Genomic DNA, 23,993 nt, shown 5'->3' with positions numbered 1-23,993 from the left:
GAAGGAGGTGGAGGACACAGTGACGACATTCTGAGCTTTACTAGCAACATCTATATTCCGAAAATCTGTGGAGTTCTGCGAGCGCAGAATCCGTATGGACCTGGTTACGACCGTTAGTCAGCGTTTACAGTACCAAAATGGTTCTAAATGTTTTTTAATGTGAAAATCTCTGCTGTGATAAAAGTCTGTCTTTGTCAGAAACAAAAATAAGCATTCAGTGTGACAGCAGCTCTGTTATCATTATTTCTTTTTTATTTTACAGTCTATAAAAGTCTAAAAATTTGAATTTCAGGGAAGGACTGATTACATTCGGTCTGGTTATCTCTAAATTCTGAGCATTCATTTGTACATTTATCATCTTCCAGTCTCAGTGGTGGGAATGTACCAGTCCGATATATTGGATTGATATTGACCCCAGTATTGACCTTTATTAGATGGATTAAATCTCTGCCCAACAGATTCGTAGTAAATATGGTTTCTATGTCATGTTGTTATAAAATTCACTGTTTCTGTTTTCATTGTACGTGTCAACAGGGTTGTTGGTTTTTTTTTGTGAGAGGACGTGCCGCCTCCCAGCTTTGAACGCTTGATGGGCGTGCCACTAGTCACTCAGTACGTTTACACGCACAGTTAAGTGGAGCTATGGTCACAGCTCGACCAGGCCGTTTAATTGGACTTCTTTTTCCCAGTATACAAGCAGAGCAGAGGAGGGGAATCAATTTATTGACTGAAGTATGTCCGACTCCGCTACGATAGGTGGCGATATGCCGTATGGGACCTTTTTCCGGTTGACCTATTGCGTCACAGACCAAACAGTCGACACACAAGTTAGCTTCGGTTAGCAGCTAACTGGTAAAAGACTTTACGGCTCTGTACGAGGAGACACAGCATGAACTGTGTCTCTTACGTGCAGTATAATATAAACCCTGACTCAGCAGCAGCTTCAGTTGGAACTGTTTCCTGAGTGTTGTCTGACTGAACTCTCTCTCTGTCTTATTGGTGTTCCTCTCTGTCATGCATGTCCTCTTCAGTTAACGGTAATTCTCCTCCAGTTACTCTCCTGCTCTGATGTTTCCATGTTTATATCCGCCTGAAGCAAATGGAAATATCAGATTCATCCATTTGATAAAAATCCATGTCCCCAGAATGTATTAACCCCACCTCATCTCAGCACAGCTGTTACTTGTGAGCGTGTAACGTAACCAGAGGAAGCACTGAGGGCAAATCCATTATTGGCTCCTTGAACAGCAACAAGTCACCACACACACACTCACTGTTCATTACATGTAGTCGGCTAAAACATCAGTTCTACTGATTGTTCAGAAATGAGCTCATTGAAGTCAAAATGCAGCACACATCTTCCTTACAAATGTTTTTACACTTTTTAAGAATCGTTTCATTGTTTGATAAAAACCAGACATGAACAGGTCATGACCTTAAAAAACACTCCCATCTGTTTTCCTGCATCCAGAGGTTTGACGTAAAGCAGAAGAGTTGCACAGAATGTTTCAGACATGTTGTAAAGTAACTCCACCTTCAGAGAACCAACTGTGATCATTTGCCTGACCATGCTACCTGATAGAAGGCTGCAATGTTTTTTAGTTTCTTTAAAACTAACAGATGTGGTTGGAGCTTGTAATGTAGCACATGGTAATGCTCAGTATCACTAAAGGAAGAAGGACAGTAGAAACAAAATCCAAACTGCTGCGTTTGACAGCAGCAAAATGTCCAAATGTTCGCGATGGAAATGTCTCGATTGCCGTGGCGAGTGAAGGCACCGAACCTGTTTACAGCGTTCAGATAGGTCTGGTGTTACATAGGGCTGTACCCCACTCAGAATTATGTCGGTTGAATCAGATTTGTCCATTCAATATAAATATCTGACTTTTTCTTTGTCCATTTAAAGTTCCAAAGTTTGAACGGGGCGTGACGGCAGCATTCACTTAATATAGCAAACAAGCTAACGGTGCTAACGACAAATTGGAAATGTGCGACAATATTTTGTGCCGACACTAGATATCAAACAAAAGCCAGAGATCGTGTTATAATAAGTATCTATGAGCTGTAACTGAAGCATTTCCAAGCAGAAGAGAAGGATAATGTTATCTCAGAGCCTTAAGCCCAGTTCAGACCAAAGATTCACAATGAGACGAGTTAAAACAGGAAGCTACTTGCAACGTGCCGTTCTGCAACATTCTAAAAACCTGCCGGTTCACACCAAGTCAACGAGATGAGACTGTGTATCATCTCTAGTCAACAACTCTCTGTACTTCTGATCTGTAACGTTGACAGGAAGTGACCGCCATGAGACGGCGTATCATCTCTAGTCAACGACTCTCTGTGCTTCTGATCTGTAACGTTGACAGGAAGTGACCACCATGAGACGGCGTATCATCTCTAGTCAACAACTCTCTGTGCTTCTGATCTGTAACGTCGACAGGAAGTGACCACCATGAGACGGCGTATCATCTCTAGTCAACAACTCTCTGTGCTTCTGATCTGTAACGTTGACAGGAAGTGACCACCATGAGACGGCGTATCATCTCTAGTAAACAACTCTCTGTACTTCCGTTCTGATTTGCAGCTTTTCAGACTTATTTTGTGGCTGAATATAGCATAGTGATAGTGAGATACTGGCTACAGCTGCATTTGTAGTAGTGATGAAACCATCTGAGTTGACAGGTGACACCATCAGCGGATTTGAATCAAGCTCAGACCGGCCAGTTCACACTGCTGTAACCTTTCTCTGCAACGTTCTAAAATGGTTTCATCTCGTCGTGAATCTTTGGTCTGAACTGGGCTCTGTGGTGGAAAGTCTCTCCTCTGTGCCTCAGTCGACTCCTCAACTTGAAGTGATCTCAGTCGTTTCCAACTGACGATTCGAGTTTCAGACTTTCAGGGGGCAGCCCTACTGTTGCCTTCAATGACTGCTGTTTCCCCAGTTGGAGAAATAAGTGAACATTGCACCCAGTGTTGGAAATTAGCACCAGCCAAATGCTGATAGAATTTGCATGTGGCTGCTAGATTTGCTTCACTTTGCTTCACTTCACTGAGTGGTTGATAGATTCTGCAAAAAAGTTAAAATCTCCAACCCTGGTTGCAACAATCAGTGCTCTGTAGAAAACGGCCACTAAATGGAAATAACAACTGCTAAATTGACACACTCCTTATAGACATGACAAACATCAAAATAGAAGTCTGGCGATATTCTGCATATTCTCACGTTAACAACTCCCCGAAAAGACTCAAACGATTGATTTGCTCCAACCGGTCAGCACTCACTCCCCGATTTATCCCATCGACATCGTTTTCTGTCTTCTCTTCATACTAAATTCTCTAGAGGATTTTATGCCTTTCTTAAAGGGCAACTTCAGTATTTTCCAACCAGGACACTATTTTTACATGTTTTTGAAATTTGTCCAGAATTGACTGAGTGAAACAGGCTGCAGTGTAACCTCTTGGGAAATGTTCACACCATCATTTATTGTCCACTAAAAGTTCTTATTTTTGTCACTGACAGGCTCAGATTACATTTCTGACAACATTATGTTAAGGATCCCTCCAGAGATAGACCGTCTTTTAAAGACTAAGATCCTTTTAGTTTATTCAGAAACAGCCCCAAAATCGCCACTGTCAAACCCACCAGACTCCATTTGTGAATTAAGAGTTCCTTTCAACTAAACCACAGTTGCTGATTGTTGGAACGGTGGAAAGAGGAAACAAAACGGCTTTTCTAAGTTTTATTTTGTTTCTGTTTACTTTTGATGAAGTTTGTTTTACAAAAATGGAATTACTGTCTATTTAAAAGGAGTCTGGTGGGTTTGATGATGGCGATTTTGGGGCTGTTTCTAGTTAAACAAAAAGGATCTTAGTCTTTGAAAAAAGGTCTTTCTCTCAAGGGCTCCTTTCCATAATGTTGTCAGACACTTAAGATAATAATCTGAGCCTGTCAGTGGCCAATCCAAACACTTACTGGACTTACACTGACGGGGCAAACATGCAGCCTGTTTTGTTCTCACCAGCTGTAGCCATCTTGATCAATACTGGACTGATTTCAAAAACCGTAGTTGCCATTCATCACTTACACACAAAATCATGTAAAAATAAGTTAAGTTAAAAAAGTCCCTCTAAGGAATGCACAAAGTCTTTGAAAGAATTGATGGAACAGATGTAGAGTTCGCTGCAGATTAGTTTGAGCAACATAGTTCTCCCTTCCAAACAGTTAAGATAACAACAACATGATTATACCAACAGCGAACACTCCATTCGTACGCGCACAGTCATGAGGTGAAGCTGAACTGAAAACTCAGTTGCAGGCATGTAAAGTTACCTAATCTGTACTCCAGTGGGATAAAAACATTTCCAGATGTGGAGTCTGGCTCAGCGTGTCGGTGTCGAGTTGTTTCTACTGACCTTCGACCTTTTGAAACCTTCACTGGCCTCATGCTTCTCTGTGCCGTACAGTCACCGTTAATCTGTTTGTTTTCCTGTTGTTGTTTTTTTTCTCCCATCATGCTTTGTGTTGCTGCTGCCTGACTCTGCCCCTGTGTGCTCTGCCCTGATCAACAATGTCTTTTGACTTCTGTCTCCACCTCCTCATCCTCCTCTTGGCTTCTGCTGCTGTTGTGCCTTAATCCTATTTTTCCTTCCTCTCCTGCCGCCTCTTTCCTTTTCATCTTCTTCTTCTTCCTCTTCTACCACCATCTTTTTCCCCCCCTGCTCTTCGTCACCTTCTCCTCTGTATCTCTTGCATTGCCTCTCTTACGTCGCATTCCTCTTCTTGTGCTCCTCCACTTCGTCTCCCTCTCTCTTTGCTTTCTTTCTCTTCTGCTCTTTTCCCTCCTTCCTCCTTTTTCCTTGATCTTATATTTCCCACCTGTCTCTTCTCTCCTGCTCTTCTTCTTTTGTTCTCCTCTTCGTCCCCTTTTCTCTCTCACCGGTTGGTCCTGAGCAGAGGAGGCTGAAGGTGAGTCTGTTCTTAACTTGTTTATTATTTCATCTAATTTTCTTTATAATAGACTATTAAATTCTAACCATCTTCCCTTCTCTCCCCGCCTCTCAGTTTCTAACATCGACCATGTGGTTCTGGATGAGGACCACTCTGGATCCAGGAGGCTGCAGAACCTCTGGAGGTAACAGATTCCTCAGCAGCACACGAACAGTCCTCGAGCAGATGTTGCCCTGTTAACACTGCAGGAATATCTCCAGGAACATTTTCCAGAAAGTCTAGGAAACTTGAAACACATGTCAGCTGCAGGGAACAATAATTTAGTTCATGTCCCCTGAAAAGTTGCTGTGCCAGGGATATGACTAATGTAGCATTCCAACTCAAAGTTATTTTATTGCACATCACAGTAAAAGTACATATTGTCCGATCCCTACCTGCATCACAGGTGCCTGCTTAATCTCTACAGTCACTATAAATGGCCGTTACGTATTTAACTGTAGAATAAACATCAGTAACATTTTATAGAAATTCCCATCTCAGATCTTAATATTCAACAGAACAGTGTTTTGTTGCAGAGTAAATAAACATAGCCGAGGTCTGGAAGCTTGTTTTGAACCAGTTAACATTCATTGTTGTAGCCGTGCGTCCTTTTGATGACATCATCTCTTCTTCAGTGGTTCGCAACCGTTTCCTTGAGGGACCCCTTTTTCTATAATTGAGTTATCTGACAACTTCTGACAAAGTGACATGTTTTAAAGGGCTCCCACGGTCATGGGAAATCTGAAAAAGACATAAAATTTCACAGTCATGTTTTCCAGGCCTGGAAAAGTCACAGAATCAATAAAAATTCATACGCTAATTATGATGTGTGTGAAGCATCCATGTTTTCACAGACATGGATGTAAACCATAAGAGAAACTTGACTGGTACACGGAGGCATACAACTGCAGGGCGGTAATTCTAGTTCATTTCTTGCGTAATAATCTAAACTTTAAACAATTTCATGTAGTTTTTTACACACATTAATGAATCAAGTGTTGAGGTATAGACCTACTGCATATTTAAAAAAAAAAGTTTCCTTTCATCTCCTTAAAATCAAGAAGGCCTCACAATCCCCTGTGAAGCTTTGGCGGTCCCTTTAGGTGTCAGGACCCCCAGGCTGGGAACCAGTGCTGTAATGGTACTGACTGGGAAAACTGGCAGTAATTCACACTTAACTTTGCTGATTTTATGCAAATTCAGGTAAAATTTGAGCTGAATTTGGTGGAAAATGTGAGAAGTGATGTTAAAGTTCTGCAGACAGTCCCTGTGAAGCAGCAAAGTCCCACCAGTAAACATTCTGAATTTGTGTTTCGTGTGTATCGTTGGCCAACTGTGTGTGTGTTCTCGTGTGTTGCAGGGACTCCAGAGAGGAGGCGTTGGGTGAATACTACATGAGGAAGTATGCCAAGTCATCAGGAGGGGAGCAGTGAGTATCTTTGTAGCTGTGCCTTGTGAAAACACACTTGTGCAAACAGATCTTTATTTGAAATGAAACAGACTTTAAAGGCTCGGTCAGTTCCTCTGTGAACTCTAATAAAAGCTGTAACAGCACACATCAGTGTTAGAGGGGTCCGAACAGAGAGCCGCCAACTCAGTTTATTTCTCAGAGTAAATGGATCACTGTTGTTTTTTCATTCAAAAAAGACGCCTCCTGCTGTGATTCCAGAAGTTTGTGCTGCCAATAAATAAAGATACCATAAATCTCCAAACTATAAATGTAAATTCTCTTTATTAACTTCAGTGGCAGGAAGAACCAGGCCTTTGTTCGTTCACAGTAGAGGCCAGCTTTCATTTCTAATTTCATTTCCTCCTTATTTTATTTTAGGTCATATTTTAGTTTTCTAATGCAACACTTCCTCCATTGAACCTGTTGTCTTGATAAATGTAGTGTAATGTGCATTTATTCCATTAGTACAACAGAGTTACATCCCGCTCATCACTCTACTAAAAGATCCTCAAACAAAGTTACTAGAGACGCACCAATCGCAAATTTCTTGGCAGATTACCAGCTTTTTAAAAGTCTGACATGCTGATTCCAAATTTCTTCCTTTGTCTTTAGGAACACAAACATTTTAACTTTTCTTTAATGGGAAATGTATTTGTATAATAAAAGTATTGACTATTGACTATTAAATAATTGACTTTTTCTCCCAAACTGCAGATTATTACATGATTGTTTCAGGTTACAGGACAGAGCTTTAGACAGTAGACAATTTCAAACACAAGTACACAAATCAGTTTCACTATAACTCGCAGCATTCACAGACAAACACTTGTCTTTATCTGGACACATTTTCCCCACAAATACAACATGCTAACGTTATTAGCACAAGCCTATGGCATTTTACATTGTATAAATTAGCCTAGCGACTAGCTGACTTTTCCTCTACTCGAATGAAACCAGGGACAACAGCAGTATTTAACAACGGTAACGTTACAAAATTTGGCTCCATTACAACTCACAAGGTTCACTGACAAAACAACTGTCTTATACTAAACACGTTTTCCAAACAAATGCAACATGCTAACATTATTAGCACAAGCCTATGGCATTTTACATTGTATAAATTAGCTTAGCAGCTAGCAGAGATTGCCTCTGCTCATATGAAGCCAGGATAAATCACACACAAGACTTATAATGCTATTTTTGTGGAGGCTTTATTGTCTTCACAATTTATTGTTTTTTATCTGTGAAATTAAAGTAAATAAAAGGTTTGTTTCCACTGAGGGAAATGGTTTCTGTTCACCAGGCAATTGATCGGTGCATCTCAAATAGTTATGCTTTTTATTTACGACTTGATTTCAGTGGCTTCTGTTTTTTTTTTTTTTTCACTACTAAGTTACACCTCATGAAACTCAAAATTTCCTGCCAATGTTTCACAATAAAAACCTTCCCACAGCTCCAAGTGCACAATCCCTGCTCTTCCTGGTGGGCTTTTATTGTGAAAATGTGACTTGAAAAGATAAGTGAGTGAAACAGTGGTTCTGCGTGTGATCATGAAGTCTGTTCTTCTTCTTCTTCTTCTTCTTCTTCTTCTTCTGTGGTGTGCAGTTACTCCGGAGGGTCTGAGGAGCTCTCTGATGACATCACCCAGCAGCAGCTACTTCCTGGGGTCAAGTATGTGAACACTCGCCCACCACTCAGCATCAAGACATCTACACTTGTAGATCATGAGGTTGTGTTAATGTTAAAAATGTCTTTGTCGTCATCAGGGATCCCAATCTGTGGACGGTCAAGTGCAAGGTGTGTGTTCAGCTTAAACACACACACACACACACATACACACACACACACACCCCATCACAAATACATGTACACACACACACACATACTTACACACACATTTCCTCAACATATCCTGTCTTGTAGATTGGAGAGGAGAGGGCGACCGCCATCGCACTGATGAGGAAGTTCATCGCTTACCAGTTCACCGACACAGTAAGAAACGACACTTTATTTTTCACGTTACTGCAAAGCAACAAAACGACACAGTCTGCAGTATGATGAGCGCATGAGGGCCAAAAAGAATCGCTAACTTACCCCCACCCCACAGCCTCTGCAGATCAAATCTGTGGTCGCCCCAGACCACGTCAAAGGTTACATCTACGTGGAGTCGTACAAGCAAACACACGTCAAGGCGGCCATCGAAGGCATCGGCAACCTGAGGATGGGTCTGTGGAACCAGCAGATGGTTCCCATCAAAGAGATGACAGACGTCCTCAAGGTCGTCAAAGAGGTCACCAACCTGAAGCCCAAGTCCTGGGTCCGACTAAAGAGAGGCCTGTACAAGGACGACATCGCTCAGGTACCAACTCAAACTACGTCAGCAGTCCTAAAACATTCATACATGAGGTTAATGCTCTGCTGCAAAACAAATAAGATTATTTCCTTTTTTTAAAAAACAAGAAATTGAGGAAACCAGAGCGTTTCTAATCTGAGTTTAAATATTCCCTGGTGTTTCTCGTTGAAGTGTTTGATTCATGAAATACGTAAGTTTAAAATATTATGACAAATATAGCTAACATTTTAAACAACATGGTTTAAGGCAGTTAATTGATTAGAAATTCATATATATCTTTAAGTAAATAACATTCTCAGGTTCCAGCTTCTGAAATGTGAGAATTTGCTGCCTTTCTTTTGCTTTATATCACCGTGACTATATTTGAGTTTTGGACTGTTGACGTCAAACACAATGAAACATTTGAAGATATCAGCTCGGGCTCAAGGAGCACGAGAGACTTAATGTGTAATCAAATAATTATAAGATTTGAGTAAATAGTCTGAGCTAAACGTATTGAGTCTCATTCATCAATATCTGCCTGACTTTTTTCTTAAATTGAAATATAAAAAAGAGCTCTGTTTTTCATTGTCTTCTTCTCTCTCCAGGTGGACTACGTGGAGCCGAGTCAGAACACCATCTCCCTTAAGATGATCCCTCGAATAGATCTGGACCGCATCAAGGCCAAGATGAGCCTGGTAGGACAAACACACATGACAGGGTTTCTGCAAATGCCTTAAAGTCTAAAATTATAAAAAATGTAAAATATAATTGAATTTAGACAGTTCTTGAAATTTGATTTGATTTTGAAGTTAATTTTACTCTTAAAAGAGTGGTTGCTTTAACATAAGTTCTAAATGTGTTAATTTTGTATTGATCACTCTGTACCAACACTACAAAACCAAACCATCATGGAACCAACAGCCACGAACGCAAACTGTGCAGCCTGATCAGAATTGATCAGAGCACACTGAGCGAGTGTGTCACGATGTGGTGTCTCCTCTCATAAAAAAAAAAAAAACAGGCTTCTTCTAATATGGTCAAATTGTTTCTGTTAAAGGATAACTTCGGTATTTTTCAACCTGGGCCCTATTTCCCCATGTGTATGTGTGCATATGATTCATAGGTAAATAGTGGGAGCATCACCAAACCCTGGCTTCAGTGTGACTTTGACAATTTAACTTTTAAACCTACAGAAACCTGCACTAACACACCTTTTTCTCCTCTTATGTGCTGTATTGATAGTTTGACTTACACTTTGTGTGTGTGTGTGTGTGTGTGTGTGTGTGTGTGTGTGTGTGTGTCCTGCAGAAAGACTGGTTCGCTAAGAGGAAGAAGTTTAAGAGACCTGCTCAGAGGCTGTTTGATGCTGAAAAGATCAGGTACACACTCTGGATCCTGCTGCTGTTTGATGTATGTCTGATAAGGGTTGGGTTAAAATATTTTGGATAAGTCAACATGATGATAAGATCACAAACACGAATAAAACGAGTCCCACCCGCTCTCTACAAACTAGCGTCTGGTGTGTATTATATTTTAGAATTTGTCCTTTTAAAAGCTGAAAGTTTGGAAGAAGTTCAGGATTTCAAAGTCTAAATTTTGCAGTAAATAATTTGACTGTGTGCGTGACTGACAGGTGATGATTTGATTGACAGGTCCCTCGGAGGGGAGGTAAGCCATGATGGAGACTTCATGATCTTTGAGGGGAACCGTTACAGCCGCAAAGGATTCCTGTTTAAGAGCTTCGCCATGTCCGCTGTGGTGAGGAGCACATTTATCTTTAATGTGAACACTCATCGCTCTGAAGACTACACAGGCTGTTAAACATCTGTTTGCTTTGTTTCTCTCTGGCAGATCACAGATGGAGTGAAACCCACTCTGTCAGAACTTGAGAAGTTTGAGGACCAGCCTGAAGGAATCGACCTGGAGGTGGTCACAGAGTCAGGTACAGTGTGTGTGTGTGTGTGTGTGTGTGTGTGTGTGTGTGTGTGTGTGTGTGTCTGTTTGAGGGTCAGCTACAGGCTCATTTTGAGGCTGGAGACGATGAGGTCAAGGTGACGCTTTAGTGAGTTCATTGCCTGCGGAGAAAAATGGGATGCACAGCTCAAAGTGAAGTGCATTTTTAAACTTTGGTTTTAGTTCTAAATCCTGATAATATTTTAATGTATAAATTATAAATCTGTTTAATGCTGATGTGGTCCAATATTTAAATGGCTTTTAAACAGACAGATAAGATGATGTGGAATGTTTAAAGTTTAATCTTTTTCAGCCTACCTTTCTTTTAATTGTTTATATTATAGTTGAGTAGTATGGAGGACGGGAGCTGCCAAAATGAAAGGAAAAAGATCCAATAAATAAATTGAAATGCCATTAAACGTTACAAAAATATTTAAAATAAATGAAGCCATGCATTATTTGATAAAATGTGACATAAATTGATATTTGTTTTGAGTTTTTTTAAAATTATTTTTTATTTACCTTACATACTTAATTGCCCCGTTTATTTGTTTTTTGTTTATTTATTCATTTATTTTTTTATTTTAGATATTTTTTGAATATTTTGTTTTAATTTATTTATTTTAAAAATACAGAATCAATAGGGGGAAGATACAAAGGAAATACTAAACAGAAATCGATACATAAATCAATGAAGAAGTAAGAAGTATTTTTAGATAAATAATTAATGCAAAATAAATACAATTTTAGAATTAATAAATATAAATAAATGAAAGGGAAAATTAACTATGAAAGAAGATACACGGGAATAATTAGATAAAGACACAAGTTAAAAGAGAAATGTCAATTAATGTCACATTTTATCGCTACAGTAAATGGGATATTAATTTGTTTATTAAGTCTTCTATTTAATTGCTGTTGATTTTGGCAGCTTTTTCCATATAGCAGCTCTTGTTTAAAGACTTTAATTTGAATTCACACTAAATTGTTTTTTCGTCTTTAATTTTTTTTTATTCACATTTTAATGTCTGTTTTGAATTATGATATCTTCTGGTCCTTATTTCCTGTCACAATTGTCAAAGGTTAGAGGTCAGAGTTATAATGTTAGTGAAGTGTTTGCTGGCTGAAACATTATTATATTTGTGTTTGCGTGTGTGTGTGTGTGTGCAGGTAAGGAGCGTGAACACAACCTGCAGGCTGGCGACAACGTAGAAGTTTGTGAGGGTGAGTTGATCAACCTGCAGGGAAAAATCCTCAGTGTGGACGGCAACAAGATCACCATCATGCCCAAGCACGAAGACCTGAAGGTACACACACACACACACACACACACACACATAATTCCAGTTTTAAACCATCACAGGGAGGACTCCTCTGCACTGTGAGGACATTTCAGCCAGTCCTCACGGGTCAGGGGCGACAGATGGTATTATGTCAATAATAAAGGTTCTCACAGGTACAGAAAGACAAATCCCTGCGTGTGTGTGTGTGTCTTCTCCCAGGACCCCCTGGAGTTCCCGGCTCACGAGTTGAGAAAATATTTCCGGATGGGCGACCACGTGAAGGTGATCGCGGGGCGATATGAGGGCGACACAGGCCTCATTGTCAGAGTGGAAGAGAACTTTGTCATCCTCTTCTCCGACCTCACCATGCACGAGGTACCTGCTCTGCTCTGTTCATGTAATGAAACTGAGGTTAAAGGTCATTCTGTGTACATGTTCTCACCCTGTGTGTGTGTATTTGTGTGTGTGCAGTTGAAAGTGTTGCCCAGAGACCTTCAGCTCTGCTCGGAGACGGCGTCCGGTGTGGATGCTGGAGGGCAGCACGAGTGGGGAGAGCTAGTCCAGCTGGACCCTCAGACCGTCGGAGTCATCGTCCGGCTGGAGAGAGAGACATTCCAGGTAATAGTCAGCCCCGTGACAGACACTACAGCGTGTCTGCAGCGTTAAGTTCAGAGCTCAGCAGATGTAAACGTGCACAAACAATAAAGCACAGTTTAGTGAATGACTCCTGTGTGTCTCTCAGGTGTTGAACATGCACGGGAAGGTCATGACGGTGCGGCACCAGGCTGTGAACCGCAGGAAGGACAACCGCTTTGCTGTGGCTCTGGACTCCGAGCAGAACAACATCCATGTAAAGGACATCGTTAAGGTCATCGACGGGCCGCACTCTGTAAGGGCCAGAGAGTTCATGTGTGTAATGATACAGCTGCAGCTAAATATTTATGTCAGCCTCACGTACTTCTTGCTGAGTGAGAGCCTGTAAAATATTCACTCAGTTCTCAAGTGTCTCGGTGGTTTACTTTGAAAGTTGAGAGTCATTTCCTTTTTTAGACCTTTGTTTAAACAGAGGAGCATTTTGAGGATTGAATCAGTCACTTTGCAAAGTTTATCACCAGTGATTCGTGGCTGTTGGAATGTAGGCTTCACTTCAGACATGGACACACAGGGACATGAGTTTGAACTCGCGGGTGGTGCCGACAGAAACTAAAAGATCGGGGCCAAGTGATTCCTGACTGACTGCGTTTGCATGCGCACTAATATTCACTGTTATTCAGATGGGACAGTAGTCTGAATTAGGGATGTCAATTTTGGTTAATTGTGCCTTTGATAGCCTGACATACATTAACCAGTAACTACCTGGCTAATTTGTAAGAATGAAATGCCACATGATGTGACATACGAGAGGCCCTTATTGCCTCATTGAGCCATAGCGCCACATTGCTAAGCGCTATCCATTTAGAGGTGGTTCAATTTTTATGTTTTGTGATGTAAATGTTTTGCCTTTTATTTTATTTTATTTTGATTTTGCAGACAGACAGGCAGCTAGCTGTGTTAACATGCAGAAACATAGTGCCCAACCTCTGGTCTCCACTGGTTAGCCAGCCGTAGCTGCCCTGCTCTGCACGCCACCAGGGTCAGGTGGAAGCAAGCTAGTGTGGTGGCGCTCATTCGGCACTTACTGCTGGTTGTCACAAAAGCAGCAGAAGTGCTGAGACCCTCCGGTCTCCTTAAAGGGAAATTTCAGTTTATTTCAACCTGTCTCCTATCGTCCTAAATTTGTTTCAAGTGACTAGTGACGAAAAATAATAGTTAGCATGTTAGCCGTTAGCCTAGATACAGCCAGGGCGCATTAGTAAATGGACCTGCATTTGTATAGCGCCTTTCTAGTCATCTAGTGACCACTCAAAGCGCTTTTTACACTACGAGTCACATTCACCCATTCACACACACATTCATACACTGGTGGCCGAGGCTACCATACAAGGTGCCACCTACTACTCAGTTTTAACACACTCACACCGATGGAACAGCCATCGGGAGCAATTTGGGGTTCAGTATCTTGCTTAAGGATACTTCGACATGCAGCGTGGAGGAGCCCGGGATCGAACCGCTGATCTTTCGATTGGTGGACGACCCGCTCTACCTCTGAGCCACAGCCGCCCGTAGCGTCAGACCTGTTAAAACGTAAGTGAACGGGCAACCTTCAAGTGCAAAGTTAGTCCACTAAACAAGCTTTTTTTCCACAAAGACCGCCTCATATTGTTAGGATAAATGTCAGAGAACATATAGAAAACGACATGTAAACGTGTTGTCTTACCTTACCGGTGTGCTGCCATGTTTGTTGTTTACCATTTAGCTCTGCTTTCCAAAGCGCGGCTGAAATATATCTCGCAAGCTCTAGATAAAGCCCAGCTGGGTACTACTCCAGGTGGAGGTGTCTCGTCCTCGGTCACATCCATCCGGTCACATACTGCAATTTGCCGCACTCTGACTCTTGTCTGTTTACAGTCAGCTCTGTGCGTTGTCATGGATACGATGTACACAAACCAACCTGCCAGCAGTTTGAAGGCTGGAGTAGAGATGCATGTCCAAAAGAAAAGTGCATATTTGTTTGCAGAAGGAGAAACACTCTTACTTTTAAACATTATTAAAGACTTGGATATCAACAGGTTTTTGGATATGCACAAATATTTTCAAGGAGGTGGTTGGAGATATGAAAGAGGGAGGCTGTGTTCACACGGTCCAACAAGTCCAACTCTGATGGAAAACTCAAAGCAAAATGGCACAAGCGGCTCCAACTGTTCCTTAAATCATATTTCGATGTGCTGAATGACATGTTGGGGCACGCTAATCAGCGTATTCACAGCTGCATGTGAGGAATCAGTATCAGGAATGTTAGTGGAAGATTCAGCTTCATCAGCCGCAGCTTGGTAAGATTATTGTCTTTTTCGGAATAGGGACAAAAATGGGAATATTTTGTGCTGATTTTACACACACCTTTAGATGCAACCTAGACACATCATCAGTGAAGTAACCTGGGGTCATCGGGTGTTGATCAGACCTCAGCCTGTGTCTAGGTAGCAAGTGTGGTCCACGGATCAGCCCTTCTGATCCATAGCCATCTTGATTATCTCTCAGCAGCATCAGTGATGTTCCTGATGGCTCTCTTTCTGTGCAGTCCTCTGATCCCCAGCAACTTGAGGGCGCTGTAGAGCGACTGGCCGGCAAATCCTCGGCAGCCAACCTCAGTGGGGTAGCATTGGGTTATTGAATCATTATTGTTCATCCAGCAGTGCAATCAATTCTGTTCAAAAAAATTCAGCAGTGTTGCTGTGATTGGTTCAGACGTTACTCCTGATAATCTGCCTCCGTATTTCATGATGCTTGTTTGCACCTTGTGGACACAGTGTTGAGGAACCTGCAGAATAAGCAGGGTGGCCATCGTGTTTGCAGCAACTTGTATTTAAAAGCAAGTGTATCCGTGTGCTCAAGTATTTTACCTGCATTGTGTGTGTGTGTGTGTGTGTGTGTGTGTGTGTGTGTTTCTCCACAGGGTCGTGAAGGGGAGATTCGCCACCTCTTTCGAGGCTTTGCCTTCCTGCACTGTAAGAAGTTGGTGGAGAACGGAGGCATGTTCGTTTGTAAGACTAGACACCTGGTGTTGGCTGGTGGATCCAAGGTCAGTGTGTGTTCCTGTGTGCTCCTATTGGCTGCCAGGTTTCCCTTCACATGGATTCATGATGACAGTTTAGAGTTTACTGTTTTTTGTGTCTTTGGCAGCAGTCACGTGATGATTAAATCATTTTAAGATGTGTTTGAATATAAAAGAAATAATCATGAAGCCGTTAAGTTGTAAGCGGTCCATACACTGACTGTGGATTTTTACCACTTAAACTCTTAATGTTTTTGTGCCCACAGTCAGTGTAGACTGAACCATCTATGTTGTGTTTCACTTTATATTTTGAAAACTTAATGAAGCGTGTCAAACCTTCTTTCTGTTAATCTGTTTGCCTCTCGCAGCCTAGAGACGTAACAAACTTCACCGTGGGAGGATTCGCTCCAATGAGCCCTCGCATCAGCAGTCCCATGCACCACGGAGGAGGAAGTGAGTAACAAACACCCCCTCATGCTGATGTGTATTTTGACAAAAGGGTCATTTGTCCTGCTGCTGTGTCCAACATCCAAAACACTCTGTGAGCTCCTGGTTGATGGAGGCGATGTGACGAAAGAGGTTTGGTAGAAACCTTTCCTGGCATTGTACGGCGCAGCGATGGATCGGTTAAGAATATCTATGAGTGTAATGAGCAGATAAAACTCTAGTTAAAGTTATAGTAACCGAAATGATAGTTGTGGCCCTATTGTGGCCTGCTGCCTCCTGCTGAATGTTCTTTCCACACATACCAGCTGAGAGTAGGTGTTTCTGCGATGATCTGGAAAGTTCAAGGATGAGGCCGATCACGGAGTTCTTTCTTAATGCACGTTTATTATGAGCTCGGATCAACAGTGGCTACATGCAGAAGCTATGTGATGATGTGAACAGAGAGAGACGCAGCTTATATACTAGGATGGTAGCATGTGTGCTGTTACCTAAGTGGTGCTTTGCCAAATTTAACTAGTACTTCTGACGCCATGACAGCTGTCCTGGCAGAACATGATCCTCAGGGGGTCTTGACCAAGTATCTACTGGTCAGTGAAGATGTAAAAATACATACTAACACCAGCAGTTCCTGGACATGTTGACTTGTCCATTAAGCATGCTTTTGGTCAAGGATTCTCCAGTAGGATCAATACCAACTCAGCCAAACCTCCCTCTGTAAATCAGGAGAGAGGACATCGCCAGATATCCTTTTGGAGTTTCCATTTTGCCAGATGGTAGACAGGCAGATATTTTGGAGTGTTTTAGAGACAAGAAACACTCCATAGAAAACAAAGGAAATGGGAAAGGACTTCTCTGGAAAGATTCTTTTCTTCCCCCAAAATTACTGTGAATCTGTGATGTTAGATAGATCAACAAACAAAATGACTATCATTAGTATTATTATTTTTATTAATGCATGTTAAATGACTGTACCTCAAAGTTTTATTTTGTTATTTAGTTTGACCAACAGTCAGATATTAAAGTTTTCATTTCATGTTTACGTCCAATACGAAAGCAAGTTATTGAAAAAGAAAATGTGTCTGCCAGATAGTCTGCAAATCAACTCATCAGTTGTATTTAGTGTCTCTGTGAAGAAGATATAAAGGGTGCTACCGTCTTTGCCACAGTCAGCTATTGCAATAAAGGCAAATATTATATATCTGTGCGGCATCAGTTGAATGTGCTGAAACAGTGTCTAACATTTTATGACAGTTTGGGGAATTTTTAGGCCTCAGCACCGACAATACCGTAGCCACAGGCATCATGTTTTCAGGTTGTCCGTCGCATTCTCAGGAGCGCGGTACCTCCCAAACGCCTTCTTCACATCTGGTACAAACATCCACTTGGACTCAGCAATTAACTTATTGAAGGTCAAAGGTCAAGGTAACTGGGACCTCACAAATTATGTTTATGGCCATAAAGCCAAATGTGTTTCTGTGTGGCCCTAGCACGCACTGGATGCGTCACGCTGCAGCTCGTCAACAGACAACCATGCAGTGTTATTACTACTTTCACTGAAAGACCTACACTGCCTCCACCTCAGCATTAGCTCAAAATCATGTGTCGGCAGCTTCTCATTAAATTTGATTTCTCACTTGAAGAGCCAATCTCCAGAGCTGTGACTCACCAGGAAATATGTTGCTACATGACTGTTGTGCAGAGACGTTCAACCGGAGGGCAGTAATTCTGGTTCTCTTTGCCATTGTTCTGCCCTCTATGTTCTTGTCACAAAAGCAACATTTATATTTTGCCACAAGTACGATAGCAATCAGACACAAGAAGGGCAAATTCCCCTTCAGTTGCACAACTGAGAACTTAGAACAATCTCCTGTGACCTGGATCCTCCGACGGTGCACAATTCATGATGCCGTCAGCGGACACAACCCATTCTTTGTGAATTTGCGATTGTCTTTGTGTAAACAGTGTTTCTATCCTCCTGCAGGTTCTCCACAGAGAGGAGGAGGAGGTGGAGGAGGAATGGGGCGGGGCAGAGGACGAAGAGACAATGAGCTGATTGGTCAGACAGTTCGCATCTCCCAGGGTCCTTACAAAGGTGAGACTGTGACTGTCGGTGTCACGCAGGTTAATGAATGTGACAAAAACTTCATGTGAGCGTGACGATGTTCTGTCTTGTCTGTGGACTCTTTGTCTCCTTGTGTCTTAAAAATGACGATGCTGATGAGTTTGCCTTTATTTCCCAGGTTACATTGGTATGGTGAAGGACGCCACAGAGTCTACAGCCAGAGTCGAGCTGCACTCCACATGCCAGACCATCTCTGTAGACAGACAGCGCTTAACTCCCATGTATGTACTCTAAATCAATTTCACTCTTATCGTCTTTTTTATTGTTGTAAACATGCTGTTGTCGGTGTCAGAAAGACCAAACATCAGGACACTCAAACTGAGGAGCAGCACTTCTTATATTTGTATCTCTTTAAGAGCTAAGCAGTGATTTATTAAGACTGCATATCTACTTTCGTTGGAATCGTTTTGTAATGATAGTATCAGCTCTACATGATCCAGAGTTTCTGACCTGACGTTAATCCTTCGACCCTCCAGGGGAGCAAAGAGACCCAGTGGAATGACTTCCACCCACGGACGTACTCCCATGTACGGCTCCCAAACACCCATGTATGGCACTGGCTCAAGAACGCCAATGTACGGCTCTCAGACACCGATACACGAGGGTAAGACTCTGTCAGTGTTCGCTGACCGCTTTTTGTCATATTCTGGCGATCTCATGCAAATTTATTTGTTTTTTTGTTTTGTTTTTTCTTAAATCCATCAATCAAACTTTATTCATTTGGCGACTCCAGCCCGTCAATAAGTTCTGCCACAAATTAATAAAGTTAAACCTGGAGAAGGAAAAAAATCATTGTTATATTCATTTTACCCCAATAAAACCTTCAAATCAGCAGAATGCACTTGTGCACTTGGCCATATTGCCTCTGATAGACACATTGTCTTTAAAAAAAATGTTAATTGCAATGAAGTGAACAAACAGTTGGTGTAACAGCTGAGGGAAATGTCAGGCCCCGGGCCCTTAGCTCTGTGAAAATGTGCCCCCCTGAACAGAAGAGTTGAAAAGCCCTGCTGTCAACCATGACAATAACTAAAGCCCCGTTTCAGTCCAGTCCCTTTGGAGCCAGCAGAACCTCGGTCTGTTCAGACAGTCCTCTTAAATGTGGGCGGGGTTGTTGTCACTCACTGCTCCGTCCAGCACTCGCTGTATTTCCTCATCAGTGGTGACACAGATGGAAGTCTGCACCTGGTTTATCGTCCACAGAACGAGGCTGCACGCCCACATTTTCACAACAAAATAGAACAGGCTGCAGTGAGAGTCTCTCTCCATGGGATATTTAAAAATAGCAGCTTTGTGCATTTAGTCCTTCTCAGGCAAGCTCAGGGGTTTAGTGTTGCTGTAGCCCACAGGAAGTGAGGATTAGAATATATGACCTTCACATAATCTGCTCCAAATTAATCTATATTTTTAAAGTCATTACTAAAAGTGTGTGTCATATAAAAACTAAAGTGATGGTCAAAGTTGTCACAGTGAAATTTAAGGTGTGCTGATGGATTCACGTCATCAACTCATGCATTGAGTAACATTACAAGTTAACGTTCCACCTTAAAAGTTGCCGGCAGTCAGCCCAGTGAATGAAGTTATTTTTTTCTCTTTCATTTTATAGTTGTAGTTTACTGATGTATGAACAGAGGTTACATAAAACCAGAGTGACCGTCATCTACTGACCAATCAGACTGCAGGGTTCACAGCTCCACCTTTTAGTACCAGATCTGTGTGCTAGGTACCCCAACAGAGGGGGGACCAAACATGGGGACGCTAAGGAACGCTTCTGTTGGGACCATCCACAGCTTTTACTGTGGAAACTGAAAAAATGCGAACCGAACCGAACTAAACCAAAATGAAGCAGACTGCATGGTGGAAACAAGGCTGTAAAGGACAGATACAGTTTAACAATTTGAAACCGATGCATGCCAGACAACAAAAATGATGAATATGTAATAAAATAGATTTAAAAGCCTTAATAACAGCAAAACAGAGTGAAGTAAAAACTAGATCACAGAAGTAGACATCATTGATTAAAAAGATAAAAAGACTTTTCTGGGTTTGATTTGGGAAGAACTTCAAACATTGTGTGAGTCAGATGGAGAAAGAAATGAATTTGAAAACTCTGACTCACTCTGTGCGTGTGTGTGTGTGTTTGTCTGTAAGTATATTTAATTCAGAAGATGCAGCTTTAATGAAAAAGTGGAAAACAAACTATTTAACATACAATCAAACAGAACATAATCAATCTTCACAAGGCAAGCGAAACCTGTTCATGTCTTTGTCTTTAACTGTTGGTACATGTGATCCTGCAGCGTGCTGAGGGGGCATCAGTTGGCTCAGTGTCACATATTCAGAGCCTTGTAAACTGGGGGCGAGTCGCACTTTAAGACTGCAGCAGCAGTTTTTAGTGAAAGTGAGACATCTGTTTACTGATTTCTGTGGAAGCGCAGTTAATAGAATCTCTCTGGTCATGATGATGGATCAGCAAAGCATCAGTCATCTTATTTTCCTGAGAAAAATGCAAAACATCTGAGTTCTGTTTTATTTGAAAGAAGTGGTATTATTGCAGCTTTTGTTTTTCAAGAGTTTGAAGGTCTGCGATTCATCACCAGAAACTATGACTTCAGTTTTGTTCACATCGTTTATTTTTAAATAGTCATCTGGCAACAAGTTGTTAAACAATGGAATACAAATAAAATAGAAAGCCTCGATTGCCCTTTGCAGCAGAATACAACAAAATTACAAGCATTACTCCTGATCAGTGCAATAAAAAGACACAGGACTGCAGGACTTGCACTACAATAAATGTAATAAATGCAATAGAATAAATGCATATATAGCCCTGTAATGAATTAATAAATGAATAAATATAAATATTGCACAAAAATAAATGTAATTTTTGCAGTTGTATAGTGTAATTGTTGCATCGGAAAAAATGTAATTATTGTACTTGAATAGATTGATTTATTGCACAAGAGTAAATGTAAATATTGCACAAAAATGAATGTAAATATTTTACCGAAACAAATGTAATAATTATGCTAAAATAAATATAATTGCTGCATTAGAATAAATGTAATTTTTGGATACAATAATTTTGGACAATAATTTTAGTGGAACAACAACATTTATTTCAGTGCACTAAAATTAATTTAATTATTGTTCTTGAATAATTAAATTAATTTTAGTGCACTGAAATAAATGTTGTTGTTCCACTAAAATTATTGTAGTTATTGCACAAGAATAAATGTAAATATTTCACTAAAATAAATGTAGTTATTTCTTTAAGTAAATTGGAATAAATGTAATCATTGCACTGGTATAAAAGAAGCGACTGTTTCTCATGTCTCATCAGTTGATCTTTTGACCTCTAACAGGAAGTCGTACACCTCACTACGGCTCTCAGACCCCACTGCATGATGGGAGCAGGACACCCGGTCAGAGCGGAGCCTGGGACCCCAGCAACCCCAACACACCTTCCAGGTAACACACACATGCACACAGAGTTGTGTGTGTTTCTGTGTGTTACTTTAAAGTGTTACCTCTGTTGTTCTTTAGCTCATATTTTTTTAAATGTTGTGACATCCCTCCAGAAATGAAGAAGAGTACGACTTTGGCTATGACGACGAGCCGTCCCCGTCCCCTCAGGGTTATGGGGGAACCCCCAATCCCCAGACCCCGGGTTACCCAGAAGTCCCCTCTCCACAGGTCAACCCTCAGTACAACCCTCAAACACCTGGCACGCCTGCTATGTGAGTATCATTGTGGATAGAACCACAGTCACAGAGAAATTATTGTTTTGATTAAAAACAACGTTTTTTTAAGTTTTATTGGGCCACAGACTGAACTCTCTGGTCTCACTGGAGTTCATTTATGTCTTTTGGGTTGTTTTCGGCATAAAATGAAAAGATTTCAACAGTCTAAGAATACATCAGCTTCTTATGAACGTCTGTTTAGTCTATTTGATGAAAAAAAAACGCTAAGAAGGAGTATCAAAAAAATAAGCTAGTATTCATAATGACCAATTATTGCAAAATAATTAATAAGAATCACAAAATAGTTACTTAGTATGGCGAAATCTGTTAGTCTTGCAAAACAATGACCTAGTATCACGAGTAAATGAGTTAGTTTTACAACATAATGACCTGGTATAGCACAGTAATGACTTAGTATCTCAAAATAACGAGTTAGGGCCTGTCCCAATACCCCCCCTTAGCCCTACTCCTCGGCCCTACCCCTAGATTTGCGCGTTCCCGCAAGGGGTAGTGGTGTCCCAATTCCTTACTGCGTGTAGGGGTAGGGGGCATAATGAGGGGTAGTGGGTATGAAACTAGCCCTTCGGAGCGAAGGATTTCAGATCCTGACTTGCCAGTGAGGGGTAGACGTCACCATGGCTACCACCGAGCAAGAGACGGGGAAAAAAGTTCACACATACCTAACGTTACCGTCGTCAGGTTGCTTGTTAGCTAGCTAGCTAGCTCGCACTATCTGGCGTCTGTCATCTGTCCTGTTCTGCAAAACTGACCTATGGCTAAGCCATTCCCCCTCCACTCACTCGGACAAACTATCAACATTCAGTGAGCGGCGCTATGGCAGGTGTCACAGTACACGGCATTTCGCAGGAGGCAGTTTACTGATTTTTGGGGACATAACGATCAGATGTCATTGAGAAGTAACCAAAAGGGCCTAAACTACGCATTGGAGGGATATATTCATCATTTTATTGTTGAGAAGGTCGATGAAAAGCTTAAATTACAAGCCAAAATTTACAGGTCACAGTGTACGCTTGTGAACCGCATCTGGTTGCCGTCACCATCAAAGACAACAAGTTAAAGTGCCACTGAAGTTAAGGTTTTTGGCTCAGAATATGAGAAAAGGATAACGGCCTTTTTACCATCTTTACCAAGAGTGTCTCTCCGTTAGTTTGGTGCTACAGTATTTACACTGAATCATTCAGCATAACGTTTGCCAACCTTTGTTATCTCTGCCATTACAGATAAGTTAATGAAGCTAAGCTCTAGAAGTTAACGTTAGCTTAACTAGAGCCCTTTGGACAACAGCTAACAATGATGTACGATCACCAAAGTACAAAACTAGAACAAAATAGGCTAATGAACTCCCAGCAAACAAGGTGACATGATGAACAACGCAGCTAGGAGCTAACGTTAGGCTAACTTTAGCTAACGTTAGCTAGAGATGTTAAAGATAACTTTATGTTTCTTTCCAGCAAAGTGACAATATGTTGCCTCAAACACAATGTTGACTTACCTTAGAACAGATGTAGACATCATTGTTAATCTTATTCACATTGAGTTGATGTTGTGGTCTAACGTTACCACACAACTTTATCCAAAGGAGACACTTTTCTCGGTTGAGACGTGGTTTAAAGTGTAAAAAATACACGTGGTCGCCCAGCCTCTCAGGATACCTTGTGTCAGAGTTGCATGTACCCCATGCACACCGTTTGACCATTTATAAACTTCAAATCTCAGAAAAAGCTCATAAAACCGAACAAAACTGACTTTCTGTGATGCATTTCAATGGACGTCCAGGTAGAGAATGTCCCAGTGTATGGGAATGGCTATACGCACTGTGATTGGCTCATTGCGTTTGAGGGCGGGACTTAGCCATAGGTCAATTGTCGGATTTTTCACATTACAATAACACGCCAGCTAGTATAACTATGCTGCCTCGTAATGTTAGCTGGTTAGCAGAAGTCCCCTGTCGTCTGTCGTTCATCAAACGAAGTATGATGAATACAGCAAACGCGATCGGT

General features: G+C 41.3%; 1 protein-coding gene across 1 annotated transcript in view; it reads left to right on the top strand.

Annotated features, from left to right (window-relative positions):
* supt5h (SPT5 homolog, DSIF elongation factor subunit) overlaps positions 1 to 23,993 on the top strand; it is a 37,481-nt gene that overhangs the window by 5,311 nt on the left and 8,177 nt on the right. The window contains exons 5-26 of the mRNA XM_033631240.2: positions 4,955 to 4,966; positions 5,063 to 5,132; positions 6,348 to 6,416; positions 8,043 to 8,108; positions 8,204 to 8,234; positions 8,361 to 8,429; positions 8,545 to 8,796; positions 9,378 to 9,467; positions 10,081 to 10,151; positions 10,425 to 10,530; positions 10,624 to 10,714; positions 11,896 to 12,032; positions 12,228 to 12,383; positions 12,480 to 12,626; positions 12,751 to 12,897; positions 15,562 to 15,687; positions 16,029 to 16,113; positions 18,089 to 18,199; positions 18,348 to 18,450; positions 18,706 to 18,833; positions 21,595 to 21,700; positions 21,811 to 21,969. Of these exons, the coding sequence (XP_033487131.2) occupies positions 4,955 to 4,966; positions 5,063 to 5,132; positions 6,348 to 6,416; positions 8,043 to 8,108; positions 8,204 to 8,234; positions 8,361 to 8,429; positions 8,545 to 8,796; positions 9,378 to 9,467; positions 10,081 to 10,151; positions 10,425 to 10,530; positions 10,624 to 10,714; positions 11,896 to 12,032; positions 12,228 to 12,383; positions 12,480 to 12,626; positions 12,751 to 12,897; positions 15,562 to 15,687; positions 16,029 to 16,113; positions 18,089 to 18,199; positions 18,348 to 18,450; positions 18,706 to 18,833; positions 21,595 to 21,700; positions 21,811 to 21,969 (2,332 nt within the window). The remainder of the gene's footprint in view (positions 1 to 4,954; positions 4,967 to 5,062; positions 5,133 to 6,347; positions 6,417 to 8,042; positions 8,109 to 8,203; positions 8,235 to 8,360; positions 8,430 to 8,544; positions 8,797 to 9,377; positions 9,468 to 10,080; positions 10,152 to 10,424; positions 10,531 to 10,623; positions 10,715 to 11,895; positions 12,033 to 12,227; positions 12,384 to 12,479; positions 12,627 to 12,750; positions 12,898 to 15,561; positions 15,688 to 16,028; positions 16,114 to 18,088; positions 18,200 to 18,347; positions 18,451 to 18,705; positions 18,834 to 21,594; positions 21,701 to 21,810; positions 21,970 to 23,993) is intronic.

The sequence above is a fragment of the Epinephelus lanceolatus genome, chromosome 4 (genome assembly GCF_041903045.1).
Source record: "Epinephelus lanceolatus isolate andai-2023 chromosome 4, ASM4190304v1, whole genome shotgun sequence".
Lineage (NCBI taxonomy): Eukaryota > Metazoa > Chordata > Actinopteri > Perciformes > Serranidae > Epinephelus > Epinephelus lanceolatus.
The sequence above is the reverse complement of the archived record's forward strand: the minus strand, read 5'-3'. Positions and strand labels throughout refer to the sequence as shown.